The sequence below is a fragment of the Scardinius erythrophthalmus genome, assembly GCF_964197995.2.
Source record: "Scardinius erythrophthalmus genome assembly, chromosome: 2".
NCBI classification, from domain to species: Eukaryota; Metazoa; Chordata; class Actinopteri; order Cypriniformes; family Leuciscidae; genus Scardinius; species Scardinius erythrophthalmus.
The window spans coordinates 4,243,702-4,265,252 of NC_138222.1; the positions used below are offsets into that span (position 1 = coordinate 4,243,702).

The 21,551-nt window shown below is 39.8% G+C and overlaps 1 protein-coding gene across 2 annotated transcripts in view; it reads left to right on the forward strand.

Annotated features, from left to right (window-relative positions):
• Positions 1-20,737, forward strand: part of nqo1 (NAD(P)H dehydrogenase, quinone 1) — a 41,455-nt gene extending 20,718 nt beyond the window's left edge. For both annotated transcript variants that reach the window (XM_081355876.1, XM_081355875.1), the window contains 6 exons: positions 6,940-7,093; positions 8,604-8,771; positions 10,578-10,708; positions 11,352-11,465; positions 11,570-11,671; positions 20,002-20,737. In XM_081355876.1, the coding sequence (XP_081212002.1) occupies positions 7,078-7,093; positions 8,604-8,771; positions 10,578-10,708; positions 11,352-11,465; positions 11,570-11,671; positions 20,002-20,310 (840 nt within the window). In that variant the 5' untranslated portion in view covers positions 6,940-7,077 and the 3' untranslated portion in view covers positions 20,311-20,737. The remainder of the gene's footprint in view (positions 1-6,939; positions 7,094-8,603; positions 8,772-10,577; positions 10,709-11,351; positions 11,466-11,569; positions 11,672-20,001) is intronic.
• The last annotated feature ends 814 nt before the right edge of the window (positions 20,738-21,551 follow it).

Sequence of the window (21,551 nt, forward strand, 5' to 3'; positions counted from 1 at the left end):
AAGACTTTTTTAAAACAACTCTTTAATAATCAAAAATCCTGAAAAAAAGTATCACAGGTTATAAAATAAATATTAAGCACCATTTCTAACATTTGATAATAAATCAGAATGATCACGTGGCACTAAATTCAGCTTTGCATCACAGAAATATAAAGTATAGTAAAATAGAAAACCATTATTTTAAATTTTAATAATATTTCACTTTATTATTTTTCTGTTTTTTTGATCAAATAAATCCAGGCTTGATGAGCATAAGAGACTTCTTTCAAAAACATTAAAAATAGTAATGTGTCCAAACTTATGTACTGTGTAAGTAAAAATATACTGCTTTTAAAATTAAATGTTGTATAAATAAAAAGGTTAGGAATCATATTTGTTTCAAGTGTTTTTTTATTGGGGGTGGGGGGCCTCCAACATGAATTTTGCCTAGGGCCTCCTAATGTCTAGAACCGGCTCTGGATATCAGAGGTGTTTGCAACTTTGCGTAAATCACAGTAAGTGTTTAATCACTGTTTTAGCAATAGTTGCATGTATTTACTCGCGCACGCGATCTGCTCTGCGGTTTCAGAGCTGACAGCAGAGACCAGGCAAAAGCAAGCGTGTTTGCATTAACTTAATGCACAGTTAGTGTTAAATACTTGTTTTAGGTAGGCTAATAGTTGCATGTATTTTTTCGCTATGTTTAAGCATGCGTGGTAACGTATGCATGAATCGCTATTTGTATATCATACTAGGCTATATCTTAATAATGTTTTTCTCTTGAAGTTTTCGTTCATGACATTTTTTATTGTTGGGAGTTTATGAAAGCTGTAAGTAAACAACATGGTTTGCGCATGCTCGCAGTCCAAACCAGATCCAAAGGTCAAACAGCTTACATGTATTCTCTTTTCACTAATTTACACTTTGAATGTTTATTTCATGTGATTATGTTCGTTTTGCCTTAACACCTCTGTATTGTACGGCATTAAAATGGATTGTTAATTCTGTCATCAGTTCAGACTCAAGTTCCAAACCTGCGTGAGTTTCTCTCTTCTGCTGAACACAAAAGGAGATTGTCAGTAAACAATAAATAGTTGATGGACCTCACTGACTTTCATAGTCTGTTTTTTTTTTTTTTTTTTGGTTACCCATATTGTTCAAAATATATTTTGTGTTCACTGTTCAGTAGAAGAAAGAAAGGTTTGAAACAACTTGAGGGTGAGTAGCCTAAATGATGACAGATTTTTATTTAAATTTTTTCCCGGTGAACTATCCCTATAAATCAGTCAACTCGTGTGTTGTCAATAAACACTGAAGATCACCAATATTATTATGAATTAATGTCTGTTTTTCGAGTAGATATCTAAATATAATATTAAAAAAAAGAAAGAAAAAACAAACAAACATATTTTTCTCTCTCGTTTTAAGTGCAAATAAAAAAACAAAGAACAATACATTTAATTTGGGATTGGGCCTACAGGTAAAGGTAAATATTTTGAAATATGTGAAATATATCACATATTTTTTGCCATTTATTGTCCTTGTTTCTTTCCCATTTTAGCAGTTGTCCTTGCCTGTATTCACCCTCTAAAAGTCTATTATTATCATGCACAAGTAAATGTACCTTGTTTCAAGGATATTTTATAGTAAAAACAAGACAAAGAAACAGATTTTTATTGAAAATAAAAATTGCAGTTCTTGCATTTTCATCAGAATATTGGTGCTTTTCACTCTTCCCATAGTGTAAGATTGCAGAAAAATATATATATGTTTGTATTGAACATTGATGGAGCAACAGATTTTGTGTGAAAATAAATTATAAAAGTGGTTTATTTTGTTTAAAAATCGTATAAATGTATAAGGGTAGCGAGGACGGCCTTTTACCCACACACTGGATATTAGATAAATAATATGCTTTTAATAATGTCTAAATTTATACTTGTTCAAAACAATCACTTAGCAAAGTTTGTACTATTTTTTTTTTTGTTCAATTAACACACTGTCAGTAAAATATGTTAATATAAAAATATATTTAAAATTAAAGAGCATCAAAGGAGATCCCATAATAATTTTATATAGATTTACAGTGCATCTTCACCTGTATTATTCTTTATTGCACGGCTATTGCATTGACAGCTGTGTGAGACAAATATGAAATGATAAAACAAGTTTTCTCAGGAATGGCAGGCAGTGAAGAGGCTGAAACCTAAAGATGCTCTTCTCTCTTTGTCGGTCATGACAACAGAATATCGCTGTCATCACGTGATGAGGCTCTGGCTCATGTGACGCTTGTTGTTTCCCTTTGTGGGACTGATTTCAGATGCATGTACACTTGAGGATCAATTTACAGTGAGCCAATGTGCCACAACCCGGCGTCCCTGGCGTCGACCTTTTCAGCTCTATCTGATCTTCAGAAATAACTCCCTCTTGACAAGCCAGTGTGTTGATTTTAGTATTACATCTGGCGTCTGTCTTTCCTGCTCGACCTGATCTTCAGCTCACTTGTGCACTAAAGACTCCCAAAGCCCTCTGACAAACCCGTGTGTAGTTTTAGTATTACATCTAAATCTTATGTTCACTCCTTGCTGGAATATATTTGACAGCTCATAATGGAACTTTCTTGCTTTAATCAGATGAAACTCATTATGCGAGACGTATATCAATACATCCACAATTAAAATGCAGAGCCACTAAAAGCAAAAATGTCTTGCTAGGGTTTTTGAGACAAATGGACTTGAACATTGCATGATTATTATATGTAGCCCTGCCCTGCAAATAAAGGCTTTATAAAAACATACAAATCTATCTAGTTCCTGGATGTGGAATTTGATCTATGTAATAGGATCCACCAACTATTGTTTGCGTTTTGTTCCCCTTCTGGAGCGCCCAGGTTTTTTTTCTTTGTTCGTTTTTTTGAGTACCAGATGCGCTCTTGAATTATATATTTTTTCTATATTTTTTCTATTGCATGCTTATTTCAGGCCAAAAAGGGTTTGTTTGTTTGTCCAGCAGAAACAAAAACTATACAAAAGAATTATATATATATATATATATATATATATATATATATATATATATATATATATATATATATATATATATATATATATATATATATATATATATATATATATATATAGTACCAGTCAAAAGTTTGGAAACATTACTATTTTTAATGTTTTTGAAAGAAGTCTCTTATGCTCATCAAGCCTGCAGTAAAAAACAAAACAAAAAAAACAGTAATATTATGAAATATTATTACAATTTAAAATAATGGATCTCTTTTTTAATATACTTTAAAATTAGTGCTGGGCCGTTATCAGCGTTAACGCAGCGAGACTCTTATCGCGCGATAAAAAAATTATCGCCGTTAATCTATTCTCCAAGTTGGGTTGGGAGCTGGCTCAAGCTACACAAGCTATGATGACGCAATCTACCCGCGGCCGCGAGGTACACCCGTCTGCAACGCATCATATTCGTCGTCATCTTAAAGGGGGGGTGAAAGGCTCATTTTCACTCAATCACCTGTTAATCTTGAGTACCTATAGAGTAGTATTGCATCCTTCATATCTCCAAAAAGTCTTTTAGTTTTATTATATTTATAAGAGAAGATAGGCTGTACCGAGTCTTTCCGGAAAAAAACGAGCGTCTGGAGGCGGGCCGTGTGGGCGAAGCCAGAGCCATAGAGAGAATCCGTCGATCTGGGCTTTGTTTATAAAACATTCATCGTCGAAATGCAGGGAACAAACAGTCTACACAACTCGTTTCTGCATCCACTGTTCCTAACGCTGGGTTCTTTGGTAAGCTTTCCCTCACCAAAAACACTTTGGAGACACTATGCAGCGCTGCCGATGATTTCCTGTTGAGGTGCGCGGTCGCGCTTTTCCGGGAGAAATGCTCATATAAGGAGTTCCACTCTGGTCTACGTCATTAGATCCACGGTCAAAAAAAAACAGCCGAAACTTGTACCAACCCGGAAGTAAGATTTTCGGCACAGAAATTCTCCGTTATTCGTCCAAAATATTTGTAAAAAACTTTGGCCATGTTAAGCATGAGAATCCATCTCTTTAACACTGTAAACAACTCTGAATGCATGAAACACCATTGTACCCCCCCTTTAAGTAAACTCGGCTGAAAGTGAAAGCTGGTGTAAAAGATCGGTGCAACATCCATTATTTGGACTTGGTTCGGATTTAAGCCGTCCGACGTAGACTGTGTGGGGTAACGGTTCGGTAAGTTAACACACGAACTAATCCGTTCTACCACCTCAAATTCAAAACGAAACATATCACTGAATACCAGCGCGCGCGTATTATTCCCAATATATCTGAGTGGTGTAGAACATAATCTCTGTCTGCGCCCGATTTTAAGAATCGTTGTTGTGTTTCTTTTTAACTGAAAAGACATCAGTTAGACAATATTCTAATTTTAAATTTGGGGTTTCATAAGCTCCAAGCCATAATAAACCTTAGACCTACTTAAGTCTCTGCAGCTAGTGTACTTACATTTTATTTATCTGCAAAATTATGTTGTATACTTACAGTTTTGCACAAAAAAAAAAAAACATTTAGCAGTTGTTTAGCAGGGTCTGTGTAACCTGTTCTGAAATGGTTTTATTATAATATCGTTATCGCAAGAGGCTGCAATGTATATCACAATATGGATTTTAGGCCATATCGCCCATCCCTAATTGATAGCCTATAGTAGTTGATAATAACATAGGCCTATGTTGCCTACGGATGGTAACAGTACAGAAGTAACCTTTTACAGTCTATGAGTAGAACAGCTTTCTCAAGCAGTTTGTGATGCATTTTGGAAACAGGAGATGAGCCCCTGGTCTAATGCGCCACCTGGCTTGAGAAACCCGTTCTCAAAGACTTAGCCTACTTTTATAGTCATTATTTGGGTAGCACACATATTCTGAATGCCTTCGGCAGAATTCAAATTAGCCATTTTAATCTAGATTAATCTAGATTAAAAAAATTAATCTATGCCCACCTCTATTTAAAATGTAATTTATTTTTGTGATGCAAAGCTGAATTTTCATCAGCAAGTACTCCAGTCTTTGGTGTCTTATGAGCATTCAGAAATCATTCTAATATGATGATTTATGATCAATGTTGGAAACAGTTGTGCTGCTTAATATTTTTTTTATAACCTGAGATACTTTTTGTATTTATTTAGAATAGAAATCTTTTGTAACAATATACACTACCGTTCAAAAGTTTGGGAACAATAACTATTTTTTTTTTTAAAGGAATTAGTACTTTAATTCAACAAGGATGCGTTAAATTTATAAAAGGTGATGGTAACGATTTATATTGTTAGAAATGTTTTTATTTTGAATAAATGCTGTTTTTATGAATAAATGCTGTTAACGTTTTACTCATCAATGAATCCTGAAAAAAGTATTCCAAAAAATATATTAAACAGCACAACTGTTTCCATCATTGATAATAACGGAGTATCAAATCATCATATTAGAATGATTTCTGAAGGATCATAAGACACCAAAGACTGGAGTACTTGCTGATGAAAATTCAGCTTTGCATCACAAAAATAAATTACATTTTAAAATATATTAAAAAAGAGAACCATTATTTTAAATTGTAATAATATTTCATATTTTTTTTTCAACTGCAGGCTTGATGAGCATAAGAGACTTCTTTCAAAAACATTAAAAATAGTAATGTTTCCAAACTTTTGACTGGTACTGTATATATATATATATATATATATATATATATATATATATATATATATATATATATATATATATATATATATATATACACACTGCCGTTCAAGAGTTTTGGATTGGTAAGATTTTTTATGTTTTTAAAAGAAGTCTCTTATGCTCACTAAGGCTGCATTTATTTGATTAAAAATACAACAAAAAAGAAAATTCAATTTGATTATATTATATTTGAAAATGTAATTTATTCCTGTGATCAAAGCTGAATGTTCAGCATCATTACTCCAGTCTTCAGTGTCACATGATCCTTCAGAAATCACTCTAATATGATGATTTGATGCTCAAGAAACATTTATGATTATTATCAATGTTGAAAACAGTTGTGGACAATTTTTTTTCAGGATTCTTTGATGAATAGAAAGTTCTATTTCATTTTTTTAGAATCTTTTGTAACATTATAAATGTCTTTACTGTCACTGTTGATAAACTGAATGCATCCTTGCTGAATAAAAGTGATGATTTCTTTTATTTCTCCAAGCAAAATAATAATTCTTACTGACCCCAAACCTTTGAACGGTAGTGTAATAATGTTACATAAGGCTTTCTATTTCATGCTGTTCTTTTGAACTTTCTAGAAGATTTTTTGAACTTTTTGAAGAATCCTGAAATTTGTTGAAATATGTTTTTTTGTACATAATTGTTTTCAACACTGATAATAATCATAAATGTTTCTTGAGCATCAAATCCTGATATTAGAGTGATTTCTGAAGGATCATTTGACACTGAAGACTGGAGTAATGATGCTGAACATTCATCTTTCATCACAGGAATAAATTACAGTTTAAAATATTTTTAAATACAAAACAGTTATTTTAAATTGTAATAATATTTAACAATATTACTGTTTTTATTTTTATTTTTTAAATCAAATAAATGCTGACTTGGTGAGCATCAGAGACTTATTTTTAAAACATTAAAAATTGTACCGATGCCAAACTTTTGAACGGCATGTATATATGTGTATGTATATTTATATATGTATATTTATATGTATATGTATATGTATATGTATATTTGACACTGCTAAGTGTTAGTGTTATATTTCACACAGAGCTGCAAGTAAGAAAACAATTAAAAGGTGCATGACTCCCTGAAGAAGCAAAAGTGCCAGAGCTGCATTCCATTGACTCACATATTTAACTAGATTGTCACCAAGATGTCCGTTCATTTGACCAATCAGTCAAACCCTTTCCTTACCCTCACAGGTTACACATTCACAGAGCCTGAAACCTGAGACGGGATCGGACACTTCTTCGCACGCGAGCGTTGAAGGATTATAAGACCAGCTCATTCAGAAGCCCAAGACCTTTCTCTCTTCATACTGGTGCAGAACTGAGGATTGCATGCAACGAGAAATGGGTGAGAAATCTGTACTCATATATATATATATATATATATATATATATATATATGCATTTTATTTTAGATTAGTCAGTTAGTGTTTGACCATAACTAATTCATTGTACCATTTTTGTATCATATCTGTTAAAGGTTATAGTTCACACAAAAATACTTACACAAAAGAAAAGTTTTTGATGAATGCTGGAAAACAAACAGTTTTGGTGACCATTGACTTACATTGTATTGGCAACAAAAAAACATTAATTTCTTAAAATGTTTCACAAAACAAAGAAAATCACACAGGTTTGGATAGTGAGAGAAGTAACTAGGTCAGTGATAATCTCAAGGCAAATCCCAAGTAATTAGGAAGAAAAAAATATCAAAGGAAAGTCTTTGCTTGTTAATTCCCTCCCAAGTTTTCAACATTCTTTGGCTACGTTTGGAATGAAATATTAATATCTATATTGTGCACCAATCTAAATACTGTATGACCTAAAGTCGATTTAAAAATAGTATGTGAAACCTATGCATTTGCCAGAATATTTTGTGTAGGATACAATGGGGCTAAAGGCACACCTTAGGAAAAATGTGCTTTTCACTCTTCCCATAGTGTGTGATTGGAGAAAACAAATATATGTTTGTATTGAACATTGATGGAGCTACAGATTTTGTGTGAAAATAAATCATAAAAGTGGTTTATTTTGTTTAAAAATCAAATAAATTTTTTGTTTCAATAAATATACCATCATTAAAATATGTTAATATAAAAATATCTTTTAAAAATACAGAAACAAAATTATTTTAAAAAGTAAAGAGCATTGAAGGAGATCCCATAATAATTTAATATTATTAATTAATTATTAATTCATTTAATATATTTTCATCATATGATATGATTAATATAGATTTTTTTTTTAAATATGATGGTTTCATTATAAATATGGTGATTATCTCTAAGCTGAAAACCCAACTTAATATATGATATTTCCCATCTGAATCTGCACTCATGTCAACAAATGGAAAAGTTAGCCAGATATTTATTAACTTGTTATTTATTGTGCCTTTTATCCCAAATACCACACTTTTGCTGTTATTGAAAAACTGCTTCAACTACCTTGAACAAAACTGAAAATCAGTAACAAGACCTTTATCTCAAAATATATTCTTAATTTTCAATAATAATTCTCATTTGCTACGAATAGATGCACTTTTATGATGGATAGATGCACTTTTATGATGGATAGATGCACTTTTATGATGGACAGATGCACTTTTTTGCAATTCACTGCCATTATAAAGCTTGGAAGCGTCAGGACATTTTTTAATATAACTCCGATTGTATTCGTCTGATAGAAGAAAATCATATACACCTAGGATGACTTGAGGGTGAGTAAATCATGGGCTAATTCTCATTTTAAAGTGAACTACTCCTTTAAATCAATCTCTCTCCCTGTGTGTGTGTGTGTGTGTGTGTGTGTGTGTGTGTGTGTGTGTGTGTGTGTGTGTGTGTGTGTGTGTGTGTAAACAGCACAGAAGACAGCACTGATAGTTTATGCCCACCAGAGTCCCGTCTCATTCAACGCTGCTGCGCGGGATGTCGCTGTCGAGGCTTTGACGAAGCAAGGCTATAAAGTCCTGGTGTCGGATCTCTATGCGATGAGCTTTAAATCCTCAGCTACTGCAGATGATATCAAGGGTAGGAATTTGCTGTCATGTAACATCCTCAAATATCTACTTTATGTACAAATGTAAGGAAGATATAAACTGCATTTATATTAAAAAGCTACAACTATGCTTCTTTAAACGCCTCAAATGTAAAGTTATTCGCTGTCAAAGTGACGCCAAAATGAATGGGATTCAATGGAATGCTAACAGCAGGTGGGGGTCCGCTCATCAATGGCGGCGCCCGGGGAAGCTTCAGTTTCCGGCTGATGGATTGCCCCCTTGGAAATTCGCTATCTCTGCGCCTAAGTAGCAGTGATAAAAAAAAATGGTGGCGTGTTCGTTTAAGTTGTCAATGCTGGTAAATGACCATGGTATAAGCGGGATGATCCACGGCTAGCTGTGTAACAATAAACCATTTCAATGCACTATATACCAGCTTCCTCTTGCTCTGATTGGTTGTTTACCTGAACATGCTCCTAAATAAATAAAACTTAATTTAATGCACAGCCAGCCGTGGATTATCCCTAACTTAATTCACACCTTCCAGCCAATCAGAAGCGAGTATTCAGACAGACCATGGTATAGACGCAGCTTTTTCGGCAACACTTGATCAATTAATACTAACACTTTCTCTTCTATTCTATATCTATTCACACACACACACACACACACACACACACGCACACGCACACACACACACACACACACACACACACACACACACACACACACACAAATGGTTTTTATACTGTACACACTGTATATTCTGTCCCCTCACACTAACCCTACCCCTAAACCTACCCATCACAGAAAACTTTCTGCATTTTTACATTTCCAAAAAAACTAATTCTGTATGATTTATAAGCTTGTTTACCCATGGGGACCTCAATTTAGGTCCCCACTGTGACACGAGTCCCCATGAGTCTGTGTGCATTCAGGTTGAAGTCCCCACCGGGATAGAAAAACAGGTACACACACACACACACACACACACACACACACACACACACACACACACACACACACACACACACACATACACACACACACACACAAAAAGTACATGTACTGTGTTAGACTAAACTGGGAAGGGTCATAGCACTTGCACATTGTTGTCTAACTGCTTCTGTTGTTCTCATTTGTAAGTCGCTTTGGATAAAATGCTAAATGAATACATTTACATTTACATTTATGCATTTGGCAGACTCTTTTATCCAAAGCGACTTACATTGCATTTCAAGGTACACATTTGTGACCCTGGATCACAAATCCAGTCACGAGTCGCACGGGTATATTTGTGGCAATAGCCAACAATACATTGCATGAGTCAAAATTATTGATTTTTCTTTTATGCCAAAAATCATTAGGATATTAAGTAAAGATCATGTTCCATGAAGATATTTTGTAAATTTACAACCGTAAATATATAAAACATTTATTTTTGTGAGTGAATGCAACACGTTCGCGAACATAAATGCACACCTTTAAAGGAGATTTTCTTAATGTTTCGATTTTTTTGCATCCTCAGATTCCAGATTTTCAATAGTCATATCTCAGCCAAATATTGTCATATCATAACAAACCATACATCAATGGAAAGCTTATTTATTCAGGTTTCAGATGATGTATAAATCTCAATTTTAAAAAAACTGACCCATGTGACTGGTTTTGTGGTCCAGGGTCACATCTACATTCTTATCAGGTCTTGCTTTCCCTGGGAATCGAACCCATGCCCATGGCGTTGCAAGCGCAAATGCTCTACTGTTTGAGCTACAGGAAAGGAACATTATATTAATAAATGAATAAATTTATTATTATATTACTGTAACTATCGCAGGTGATCTGAAGAACCCTGAGCACTTTGTGTACAATGAGGAGATGATGGCGGCATGGCAGGACGGGCGATTGAGTGACGACGTTTCAGAAGAACAACACAAGCTGGAGCAAGCAGAGCTGGTGATCTTTCAGGTAATACTGCCATACTCATGTCAAAGTACAGTGTCATACAGTACTGTGCAAAAGTCTTAGGCATGTTAATACCCCGCCCTAAAAAATAGTTTTAAGTCAGTTATTTATATCTTTTGCTGTAGTGTATCAGTTGGAAATATCAGTTTACATTTCCAAACATTCTTTTTGCCATTAATTGTAATAATCCAGTGAGATTTGTGTCTGCACAAGGAGTCGGACAACAGCCGGTGTCCATCGAGTCCGTCTGTTATTACATGAAGAAACTGAGACAGACTAAACCAGAAGAACTGCAGGAACGTCTCCGAGACGCTTGAAGAAACCTTCCTGCAAAGCTCCCTGAAACACTATGCGCAAGTGTACCTGGACAAAAGACGTTTTAAACGCAAAGGGTCGTGACACCATATATTGATTTGAATTAGTTAATAGAAGTTAAATCATAAATAAATTCAATTTGTGATTTTATTTTTGAAAGCATTCTCACTTTACAGCATTTTAACACGAGTGCCAGTGCTTTTCACAGTAGCTTTGCAGGAAGGTTTCTTCAAGCGTCTCATATACATGTTAACATGCCTAAGACTTTTGCACAGTACTGTATATTTCACCTCGATCTCAGAACCATAACATGATCTGATTATATCCACAGTTCCCTCTCTACTGGTTCAGTGTTCCTGCCATCATGAAGGGCTGGATAGACCGAGTCTTAACTCAAGGATTCGCCTTCACCCTGCAGAAGATGTACGACAACGGCATTTTTAAGGTTTGAAAAAGGCTTGTTTTGTGCACCTGACATTGTTGATTCATGTTTTTGTGATTCTAATGGTGATCATATTTAGTTAAAATGTCGTGCACCATTCACACCAGGATAAGAAGGCCATACTTTCATTCACCACTGGGGCGACAGAGTCCATGTTTCTGGCCGACGCCGTTCACGGAGACATCAATGTTCTCCTTTGGCCTTTACAGGTGAGATACATTTCTCATATCATGACTTTTGTTTGACCTTTCTGTTCAGTGTACTAGTTTCACAGCTTAAAACATCCCTCCCAGACAGAGCATTTATTCAAATTATGCTGCGAAAACAAATCTTTGTGCAAATTTGTCGGTCATTAGGATTGCCAACCGTCCTGTAGGGGAGAGCTTTTTGACTTTCTCAGTTTGTGTAAATCCACTTGGGGTTCAGAGTATTATTATTATTTTTTTCCTCACATTCATTTCCCACATGTCCAGTACAATTATGTGGTTTTGTTTAATTAATACAGTGTATACTTTTTTCTTAATTTACCCTGAAAGAAGGGAAGTGAAATGTGGGATTTAAAATGTTATCTGATCTAATCAAAAAATATACAAGACAAACTAAAATATTTTCTCAATTAATATACAATTGTTAACTTTTTCATATGAAAAAATGCCATTTATTTAATTATTAAAAATAAACTAATTTTGGAGTTTGACAACAAACACACTGCAAAACACATCTATACAGCATAGTTCAAAACATAATAATGATAAATCATTTCTGAACATTGACTCTCAGTCTTTATTCAACTTTTTCTCATGGTTTCTCAATAGAATTCATAAAATAATAGAACATAATAGCGTAGTTTTAACAGGGGCTCATTGTAACGCAGTGTGACAACATGCCCCGCCTGCACAACTGTGATTTAAACCCGGCGAGTGTCTTCTGCTGGTTAGATCAGCATTAAAGAACTGTTAAATAACAGATATAAAATAATATCAGATTTGTCTAATTTTAACAAAAAACAGAGATGAAACATTTACATTTACATTTTCAATGCTGGAGTTCATGTGTAGAGCCTCTGGTGAGACTTCCAGCACAGTTTCATGTTGCGTCGAGCCTTCTTAGTGTTTTAAAAATAGTGATTTTGATGCTATCATAGTCGTGCCCCATTCACAAGGCATTTGACCTTAAAGGAGAACTCCGGTCAATTTTAACATTGAGCTCATTTTTTTGTACATTTGGAGTGCTGTCAATACAGAGAACAACGACAAAAATCGGTGTTGCCTACACCGAGTTATTCTATTTTTAAAATTTGCACCCTGTTGACTTCAATGGGGCAAGTACTAAACCTGCTTTTAGCCTCTTAACATCCTTGATGTGTCATTACAAGTGCACAGAAAATGTGAGTGATTCCTTCAGAGTGATCACGAGTGAATCTGACTGCAGTAGATGTGAAAGATATGTATAAAAATGATGTTATTTAAGCCAGCGCAAATACCTGTTTACATCCTGTTCTCTTACGAGAGGTCTCTCGTACTGCGTAAGATATCTTACGCTAGGGGAAAATCCTTTTCCGCGAGATATTGAAGCCAAAAATTATCCTTAATTTTGTAATAATGCAAAACGCGTTGCAGCAGCAATGCAGACATAGGCGAGACAGCTCGCGCGCCTATTGGCTGCTCTGCGGCAACTGCAGCAGCCTATCGAGCGAGGCCTGGCGTGACGTCAGACCCAATCAGGGCACTTCGCGCCCGCTGCGTCACGTCCCGCCGAAATGGGCGTGGTCTAGGCCTATAAATATCGCTCGCAGGCAGCTATTATCTGATTTTTTCATCCTTCAAGCGAAGCACACGCATCGCTGGAGCTGGATTAGAAGCCGCGCCGTCGAGAGAGAGCACCTTCAGCGGGACGAGTCACTGAAGTCGCTGGCCGCGCCGCCTTCCTGCCTTCCTGCTGCGCTTTCCGGCGCTCATATCCTTTCTCTTTATTACACTGTATTTCTGTGTGTGTGTGTCGCCGCCGCGTCTTTTTTAGAGCTAGCGTCTTTTTTAAGATGCCTTCCTGCGGCTCGTGCAGAGCCACACTCAGCGACGGGGACCGCCACTTGATCTGCGTTTCCTGCCTGGGTAAGGAACATGCAGCTCTCGCGCTCGCTGACGGCGGATGCCCTCACTGCGAGCTGATGGCAATGGCGACTCTGAGGACTCGCCTAGCCTTCTTCACCGAGACTGCTCCCCCGCCCGCCGCGGCGTCGCGCCGTAAAAAGCGCCGTGCCCAGCGGGCCCCGGAACCCTCCCCCAGCCGCCAAAGCTCGCCGGTTCGCCCGCCTGCTTCCCCGGCTTCTTCTGTTTCGCTTCCTGACGGACAGCGGCCGCCGTCTGCCGCCGCTTCCGTTGATATCGCGGATGAGGAAGCCCTGCTGGGAGAGGATGATCCCTGCTCTATCCTGGCGTCAGGCAGTGAGGATTGGGCGGGCTCCGAGGACCCCGCACCCCCTGCCCGCTCATCGTCAGGCAAGAGAGCTTCCATCGAGACGGAACTCACGCGAGTACTCGCACAGGCCGCGGCGAGCCTCGGCCTCGAGTGGTCTTCGCCTGAGCAGCCCGCTCACAACCGGCTGGATGGATTTTTCCTGCCTGGGGAGCGCGCTTTGCCTGTGTCCAGACCGGCGCCTTTTCTTCCTGAGTTACACGAAGAAGTGGCCAAGTCCTGGAGCGCCCCCTATTCTGCTAGAGTGCGTCCTGCTGTTTCTTTGGCATTCTCCACCGTTGACGATGCCAAGAACAAAGGATACCTCTCGCTGCCGCCGGTTGAAGAGGCGATAGCGGCCCACTTATGCCCGCCCTCCGCTGGACGGCGCGCTAAGCCGGCCCTACCCTATAAAGCTTGCCGCACGACGTCAAGCTTGCTCCACCGCGCTTTCTCCGCCGCCGGGCAAGCTGCGTCAGCGTTGCACACCATGGCAACGCTCCAGATCTTCCAGGCCGATCTCCTCCGTAAGCTGGACGAGGAAGGACCTGACGCGATCTGCGTACCGGACTTAAGGAGTGCCACGGACCTCGCTCTTCGTGCTACTAAGTCCGCAGCACAAGCCATTGGACGGACTATGGCTTCTCTCACCGTGTCTGAGAGACACCTCTGGCTGACGCTCTCGGAAATGGCCGAGTCTGAACGCACCGCGTTCCTCGACGCCCCGCTTTCCGCTACAGGCCTCTTTGGATCCTCCGTCAAGGATTTCGCGGAGAGATTCGCAGAGGTACAGAAAGCGTCTCAGGCTATGAAGCACTTCCTCCTGAAGCGCTCCAGCTCTGCAGCAGGCCGTGCAAAACCGTCTGCTCAGAGCTCACAGCCACAGCCACCGTCCACTGCCTCCACTTCACAGCGCCGCCAGGCCAGAAGCGCGAGACCGCGCTCCCGCTCATCCGGTCGCCGCCCAGTAGGACGCGGCCCGCGACCTAGGATCACGGTGAAGCCCGAGGCCCCGAAGTCGTCCTAGCACAGCTAGGAAAACGACGGTGTTCCAGTCCCGCTGCGGCCGGACTCACACCAAAGCTACTCGCTCGTCCAGTTCCAGAAAATGTGACTGTTCCAGTGTTTTCTGCAGCCAACAAGTCGGTTCTGTCACCCGCTTGCCTGCACACAAATGCCGTTTTCACGGCTACCCAGATAAATCCCCAAGAGAGTGTATTTTCTGGTGTCCCGGCCACGGCCGTTGGTGTTTCGTGTGTAGTAAGAATGCCCACTGCCCAGTGCCCATCCCTACACATAAGCACAGCCTGTCACACAGGGCTCGCGCACATAAAACCGACTCAGATCGGTTGCGCTTCAAACATGGTGAACGTGCCCACTACCCAGTGCCCACTAACACCACGTTATGCATGTCTCACGGTTTCTGTAAAAACGAAACCAACGTGCACTCGCTTCACGCAAGCGAACGATGTTTTCGGTGTGATAAATGTGCCCGCTGTCCCGCGCCCACATCCACACATAGACATGACAGTTCCCACGGGAACCGCCCAGCCCTCCCCCTCGCGGTTAACCACCGCAGAGGAGTCGAGCGCAGGCAATCTGCCCGCTGTCATCAGCGCGCCCCATGCCTCAAATGTCACGAGCGACACGCTCGTGTTGCAGCACACCGAAGCTTCTCCATCGCTGAGCGAGCGGAGCGTGCTTCGTATTCGACCCCTAGCTATCCATGCAGACGCATGGGCAAAGCTACCCGGGGTCTCGAAGTGGGTGCTGAACATTATAGAAAGAGGCTATTCGCTGCAGTTTCGCCGACGCCCTCGAGGATGAAAGTGGTGTCCACGGACGCGTCCACCTCGGGATGGGGAGCGCTGCTCGAGGGCAGACCGTTCTTCGGCCAGTGGTCAGAACGGGAGAAGCTCCTGCACATAAACTGCCTCGAAATGCTGGCAGTAGACAACGCGCTGACGCGTTTTTGTCCCCAAATAAAAGGTCACCACGTCTTGGTCCGTTCGGACAACATGTCTGTGGTGTCCTACATAAATCGCCAGGGCGGCATCAGATCCGAGAAACTGTACAGGCTGGCAGAACGCCTCCTGGTATGGGCTCAGTGCAACCTGCGCTCGCTCAGAGCGGCGCACGTGCCAGGGATCTTGAATTTAGGACCGGACAGACTGTCCAGGAACAATGTTCCGGCCGGCGAATGGTCTCTACACCCACAGACAGTCCAACTGCTGTGGAAGAAATTCGGCAGAGCGGAAGTGGACCTGTTTGCGTCTCAAGAAAACGCTCACTGTCAAGAATTTTTCTCCAAGAGCAGGAGCGCGCTGGCCCATGTGTGGCCCCGCCGCCCGCTCTACGCTTTTCCCCCCGTCTCTCTCCTGCCTCAGGTGATAGAACGGATCAGGGAAGAAGGATGCTCAGTACTGCTGGTAGCACCGTTCTGGAAAAACCAACCTTGGTTTCCAGCCGTGATGCAGTTAGCAAGTACTGCCCCGTGGCCAGTACCAGTGAGGAGAGATCTCCTCTCACAGGCCCGCGGCTCGATCTGGCATCCTCACCCGGAGCTATGGTCCCTTCATGTCTGGGCCATCAACGGGTACATGTTGGACTCCCTAAAGGAGTATTAAACACGATCACGCAGGCTAGAGCTCCGTCTACAAGGCGACTCTATTCTTCGAAATGGTCAGTGTTTTCGGGCTGGTGCACAGCCCGTGGTGTGTCACCCACAAACTGTGATGTGACGGAGGTGCTTTCCTTCCTACAAGAGCTGTTGGATGGGGGCAGGGCCCCCTCCACGCTCAAAGTTTATGTGGCGGCTATAGCAGCGTTCTCAGAAACAACGCTTGGTCAGTCAATAGGAAGGAACGATTTAGTCATCCGCTTCCTTAGAGGAGCTAGGAGACTGAATCCTCCCAGACCTCCCTCAGTCCCCGTATGGGACCTTTCTACGGTTCTGGAAGCCATGAAAGGTGCGCCATTTGAGCCTTTACAGTCAATCGATTTGAAACACCTGTCTTTCAAAACGGTGTTTTTGCTGGCTCTCGCTTCAGTGAAGCGCATAGGGGATCTGCACGCGCTCTCTGTGAGCGCGGCGTGCATGGAGTTTGGGCCCAATGACTCAAAAGTTATACTCAAACCTAAGCACGGTTATGTTCCAAAATCCCTCAACACACCGTTTAGGGCGCAGATTATCTCTCTGTCAGCCCTGCCGGTATCTGGTGAGGAAAGAGACGCGAGCCTCCTTTGCCCAGTCAGGGCATTACGAGCTTATGTGTCTTGCTCGTCTGTTTTCAGACAGACGGAGCAGCTATTTGTTTCGTTTAGCGGACGTTCTAAGGGACTAGCCGCGTCGAAACAGAGCCTATCCAGATGGATAGTTGATGCTATAGCGCTGGCGTACGCCTCCAAGGGCATGCAGTGCCCTTTGGGTGTCAGAGCGCACTCCACGAGAGGCATGGCCTCTTCGTGGGCCTGGTCAAGTGGGATTGCCTTGCAAGATATTTGTATGCCGGCAGGCTGGGCCTCCCCGTCTACATTTATAAGGTTTTATAACCTAGAGGTTCCCGCCCTGCAGGCCAGGCTGCTGTCGGTCTAAACTACCAGTATTATCTGACCTGATGCGTTCAGCTCAGAATGCTGCGTTTGCTGAGCACAGCTCAGCGTTCGACAGTATAAAGCTGGGCAAACTGTGTAAGACCCACATTTTTCCCCATCAGTTCAGGCCGTACCCCGCCCTGTCTGTATGATGAAATTCGCGTCCCATCGACGCTACTTTATGTGGAAAAGTGAGGCTGCACCCCTCCTTCTTCCCGGACTCCCTGTGAGTTCACTGAGTGATTGTGCACTATATGTACCCCGGGCTTTCGCCCTTGGGTCTTTGGTGTCAGATCTCAGCATACACGGCGTTTTACATTGGGTCCCCTAGCGTAAGATATCTTACGCAGTACGAGAGACCTCTCGTAAGAGAACGTACTCGGTTACTAACGTAACCTCGGTTCTCTCTAGAAGAGGGAACGAGTACTGCGTATCTTGCCGTGCATGCACACGCTCTGGTTGCTTCGATGATGAAAAACCAGATAATAGCTGCCTGCGAGCAATATTTATAGGCCTAGACCACGCCCATTTCGGCGGGATTTCACGCCAGGCCTCGCTCGATAGGCTGCTGCAGTTGCCGCAGAGCAGCCAATAGGCGCGCGAGCTGTCTCGCCTATGTCTGCATTGCTGCTGCAACGCGTTTTGCATTATTACAAAATTAAGGATAATTTTTGGCTTCAATATCTCGCGGAAAAGGATTTTCCCCTAGCGTAAGATATCTTACGCAGTACTCGTTCCCTCTTCTAGAGAGAACCGAGGTTACGTTAGTAACCGAGTACGTTTTCGGGTGAAGTCCAAAGTAGTCGATTGCCGAGTTCACGCGCATAGGTTTAGTTACCTATGATCACACGCGTGAACTCGGCAATCGACTACTTTGGGCTTCACCCGAAAAACAGGATGTAAACACAGGTATTTGCGCTGGCTTAAATAACATCATTTTTATACATATCTTTCACATCTACTGCAGTCAGATCCACTCGTGTTCACTCAGAAGGAATCACTCACATTGTCTGTGCACTTGTAATGACACATCAAGGATGTTAAGAGGCTAAAAGCAGGTTTAGTGCTTGCCCCATTGAAGTCAACAGGGTGCAAATTTTAAAAATAGAATAACTCGGTGTAGGCAACACCGATTTTTGTCGTTGTTCTCTGTATTGACAGCACTCCAAATGTACAAAAAAATGAGCTCAATGTTAAAATTGACCGGAGTTCTCCTTTAAACGAAAATACGGTCAATCTTAAAAGTGCCGTTTCCATACTAATTATGGTTTTAAACGAAAGTTTGCCTCGGGAAGATTAACAAAAAGACCCTAGGTTGCATTTTGGCGACAGTTATGCTTTAAAACTGTGACATGTATTTGGGCTGGGTAAAAAATATTGATTTCTCGATTTTAATCGATTCTCATTTTTACGAACCGATATTGATTCTTAAATCCCAAGAATCGATTACGCTAGTCATCCTGTTTTCAGTTGATGAATGAATGGAACATTGTAGCGCGCATTCCATCCAATAAATCCCAATAATATTTGTGCGTTGTTACTATTGATATGAAAGTCTCAGATTTCAAATTACCTGCATTTTCTTATGAAATTCAAACACATAAATAACACTTGGCGCTGTGGCGTGAGATCGCTCAAGAGAAGCACATGATCTTCTCTTCCGGCTTAATAACACCAGTTACCGACTGAAATAAACATGAATGAGCATCTGAAAGTGTGTTAAAAGACCGTACAACTTATCGAAATCCGTATCATGTGACATGGAGTCGCTCAATCAGTGTTTCAACCGTGGAAAGACATCAGTAAACAATGTCATGTAACGTCACATTAACCTCAGAAAAACCAGATCCAGTGACCATTAACTCGTTAATCAGCTAGAAAAATGAACTCTAGAGAGGAGCATTTTGCTAAATATATGCACCATATTACATATTCATTATAGTTTTTATTGTTCTTCAATTTTTAATGCATGTTTGAATAAATCTGGCAGGTTTTTATGACAGCCACCATTTAAATGTTTATATTTCATATAACTTTATTATTATATAAATAAATAAGTGTAATTTAAGTGTTTGTACACAAATCAGTTCATTTTTATCTTCATTATTATAGTAGGCTAATGAACCCTATAGGCTAACACTGACTCCCATAGTTTACAGCATTAGTAAAGAGATTTGTTTTCCTTGAGAAAATTTGCCATGTACTGTACCTGATATCCAAAATAATCAATACTGAATCGGAATCGAATCGAATTGCAAGCTTGTGAATCGAAATCGAATCGAATTGTGAAATTTGCGTCAATACCCAGCCCTAACATGAATGGTGTCAGAGAAATGCACTAAAATATAACGTCCACTACAGTGGACAAAAGTCTATTCATGGGTCCCGGGAGGATATGATACGACATCTTTGAGATTATTATTATAATTTTTTTAACAATGATTAAGAAAAATGACGCTTACAAAGAGTTTTTGTGTTTTCTTGCACACAGAATGGAGTGCTGCGCTTCTGTGGGTTTCAGGTCCTCGCTCCTCAGATCTTCTGGTGTCCGGCGCACTCGCCAGCGAGCGTGAGAAGTCAGATGTTGGAGGCGTGGCGGGAACGGCTCCACGGCGTGTTTGCAGAAAAGCCCCTGTCCTTCGCTCCCACCGAATACTTCGACCTCAGTTTCCAAGGAGGATTTCGTCTTCGGCCGGAGGTCAGAGAGAAGTGTGTGTCTCTCACTCACGGCATCTCCACAGCTCATCATTTAGGAAAACCTCTTCCTCCAGACAACCAGACCAAAGCTAAGGAGAGCTGAAGGATACAGCGAGACAACGCTAATCACATGTTCAAAGGATCGTTAGCAGAATAAAGGAAGTTTTAAGAGAAATGTGCTTGAGATTATAATATCAGCCTGTCATTTATGCCTTATATAACCAACATTATACCAGCAATAAGCAACTGAATAATGTGACTAATCAATAATTCTTATGTTTACTGATATCTATTGTTATTTTAGTATTTATACTCATCTTGGTGTCTTAATGAAGTAACTTGTCAAATATAGATTATTATTTGACTATTTTGATTTTTTTTTTTAGATGTCATATTTGTAATACTTATTAGAAAAATCTGGGCATTTTAATGTGTTGACGCATCTGTTGTGTTATGATGCACTCATAATCATGATGTTTTACATTTTGAGATTTTGACTACACATACAAAAAATAAATATAAGAAACTACTATTTTGGTTTGGATGTTGTTGTTTTTTCTTTCACAGAATCTCAAGATTTTTTATTTATTCTTTGTATAATGTATTCTTTGTATAATGTATTCTTTGTATAATGTATTCTTTTAAAATAATTGATGTAAAATTATGTTGGGTAAATAGCCTAAATGAACAATAAAAAAAAGTCAACTTTAAATATGAAGGTACATTTTAACTGAAAGGTTGAATTGTGTTAATAATAACAATGCTGTTTTTGATTTCTTTGTGTTTCATTATTGATTAAAATAACGTTAGATCACTGTCATTAAACCAGCTGGTTTCCACTGTGACAACATGCCCCGCTATTGAGCCGGCTTGTTTATTAGCTGTTTTTTTCTTGGTCAAAAACGGTGGAAATGTTCAACAGCTTTTTGTGTGTCTTTAAACTGACTTTAAAAACTAAATCTACTTTTTTTCTTTTTCTTTCATTGAAACAAATGACTAAAAAAAACATTGATTTAAAATTGATTTTTCCTATTGAGACATTCAAGATTCATAGAATTTAGTTAACATAGTTATAGTATAACATGTTATATTAACATTACAATATAAAGAATTTCTCCATAAAGTTTAACAAAATTTCATTCTTTTTATTTTTAATTAACTTTAACGACTTTAGCGATTCCATCTCGATTAAGAATAAATTACATTTAGGTATGCGTTTTGCAGATTTTTGTTTATGGATGTAATATTTACCATGCAAGATGTAGAAGTTCACCACAACATTTTGCTTCTACATCTTTTAGAGATCATTTATAATTCACCTTTCTCGGGGCAAAAAGAAAAGAA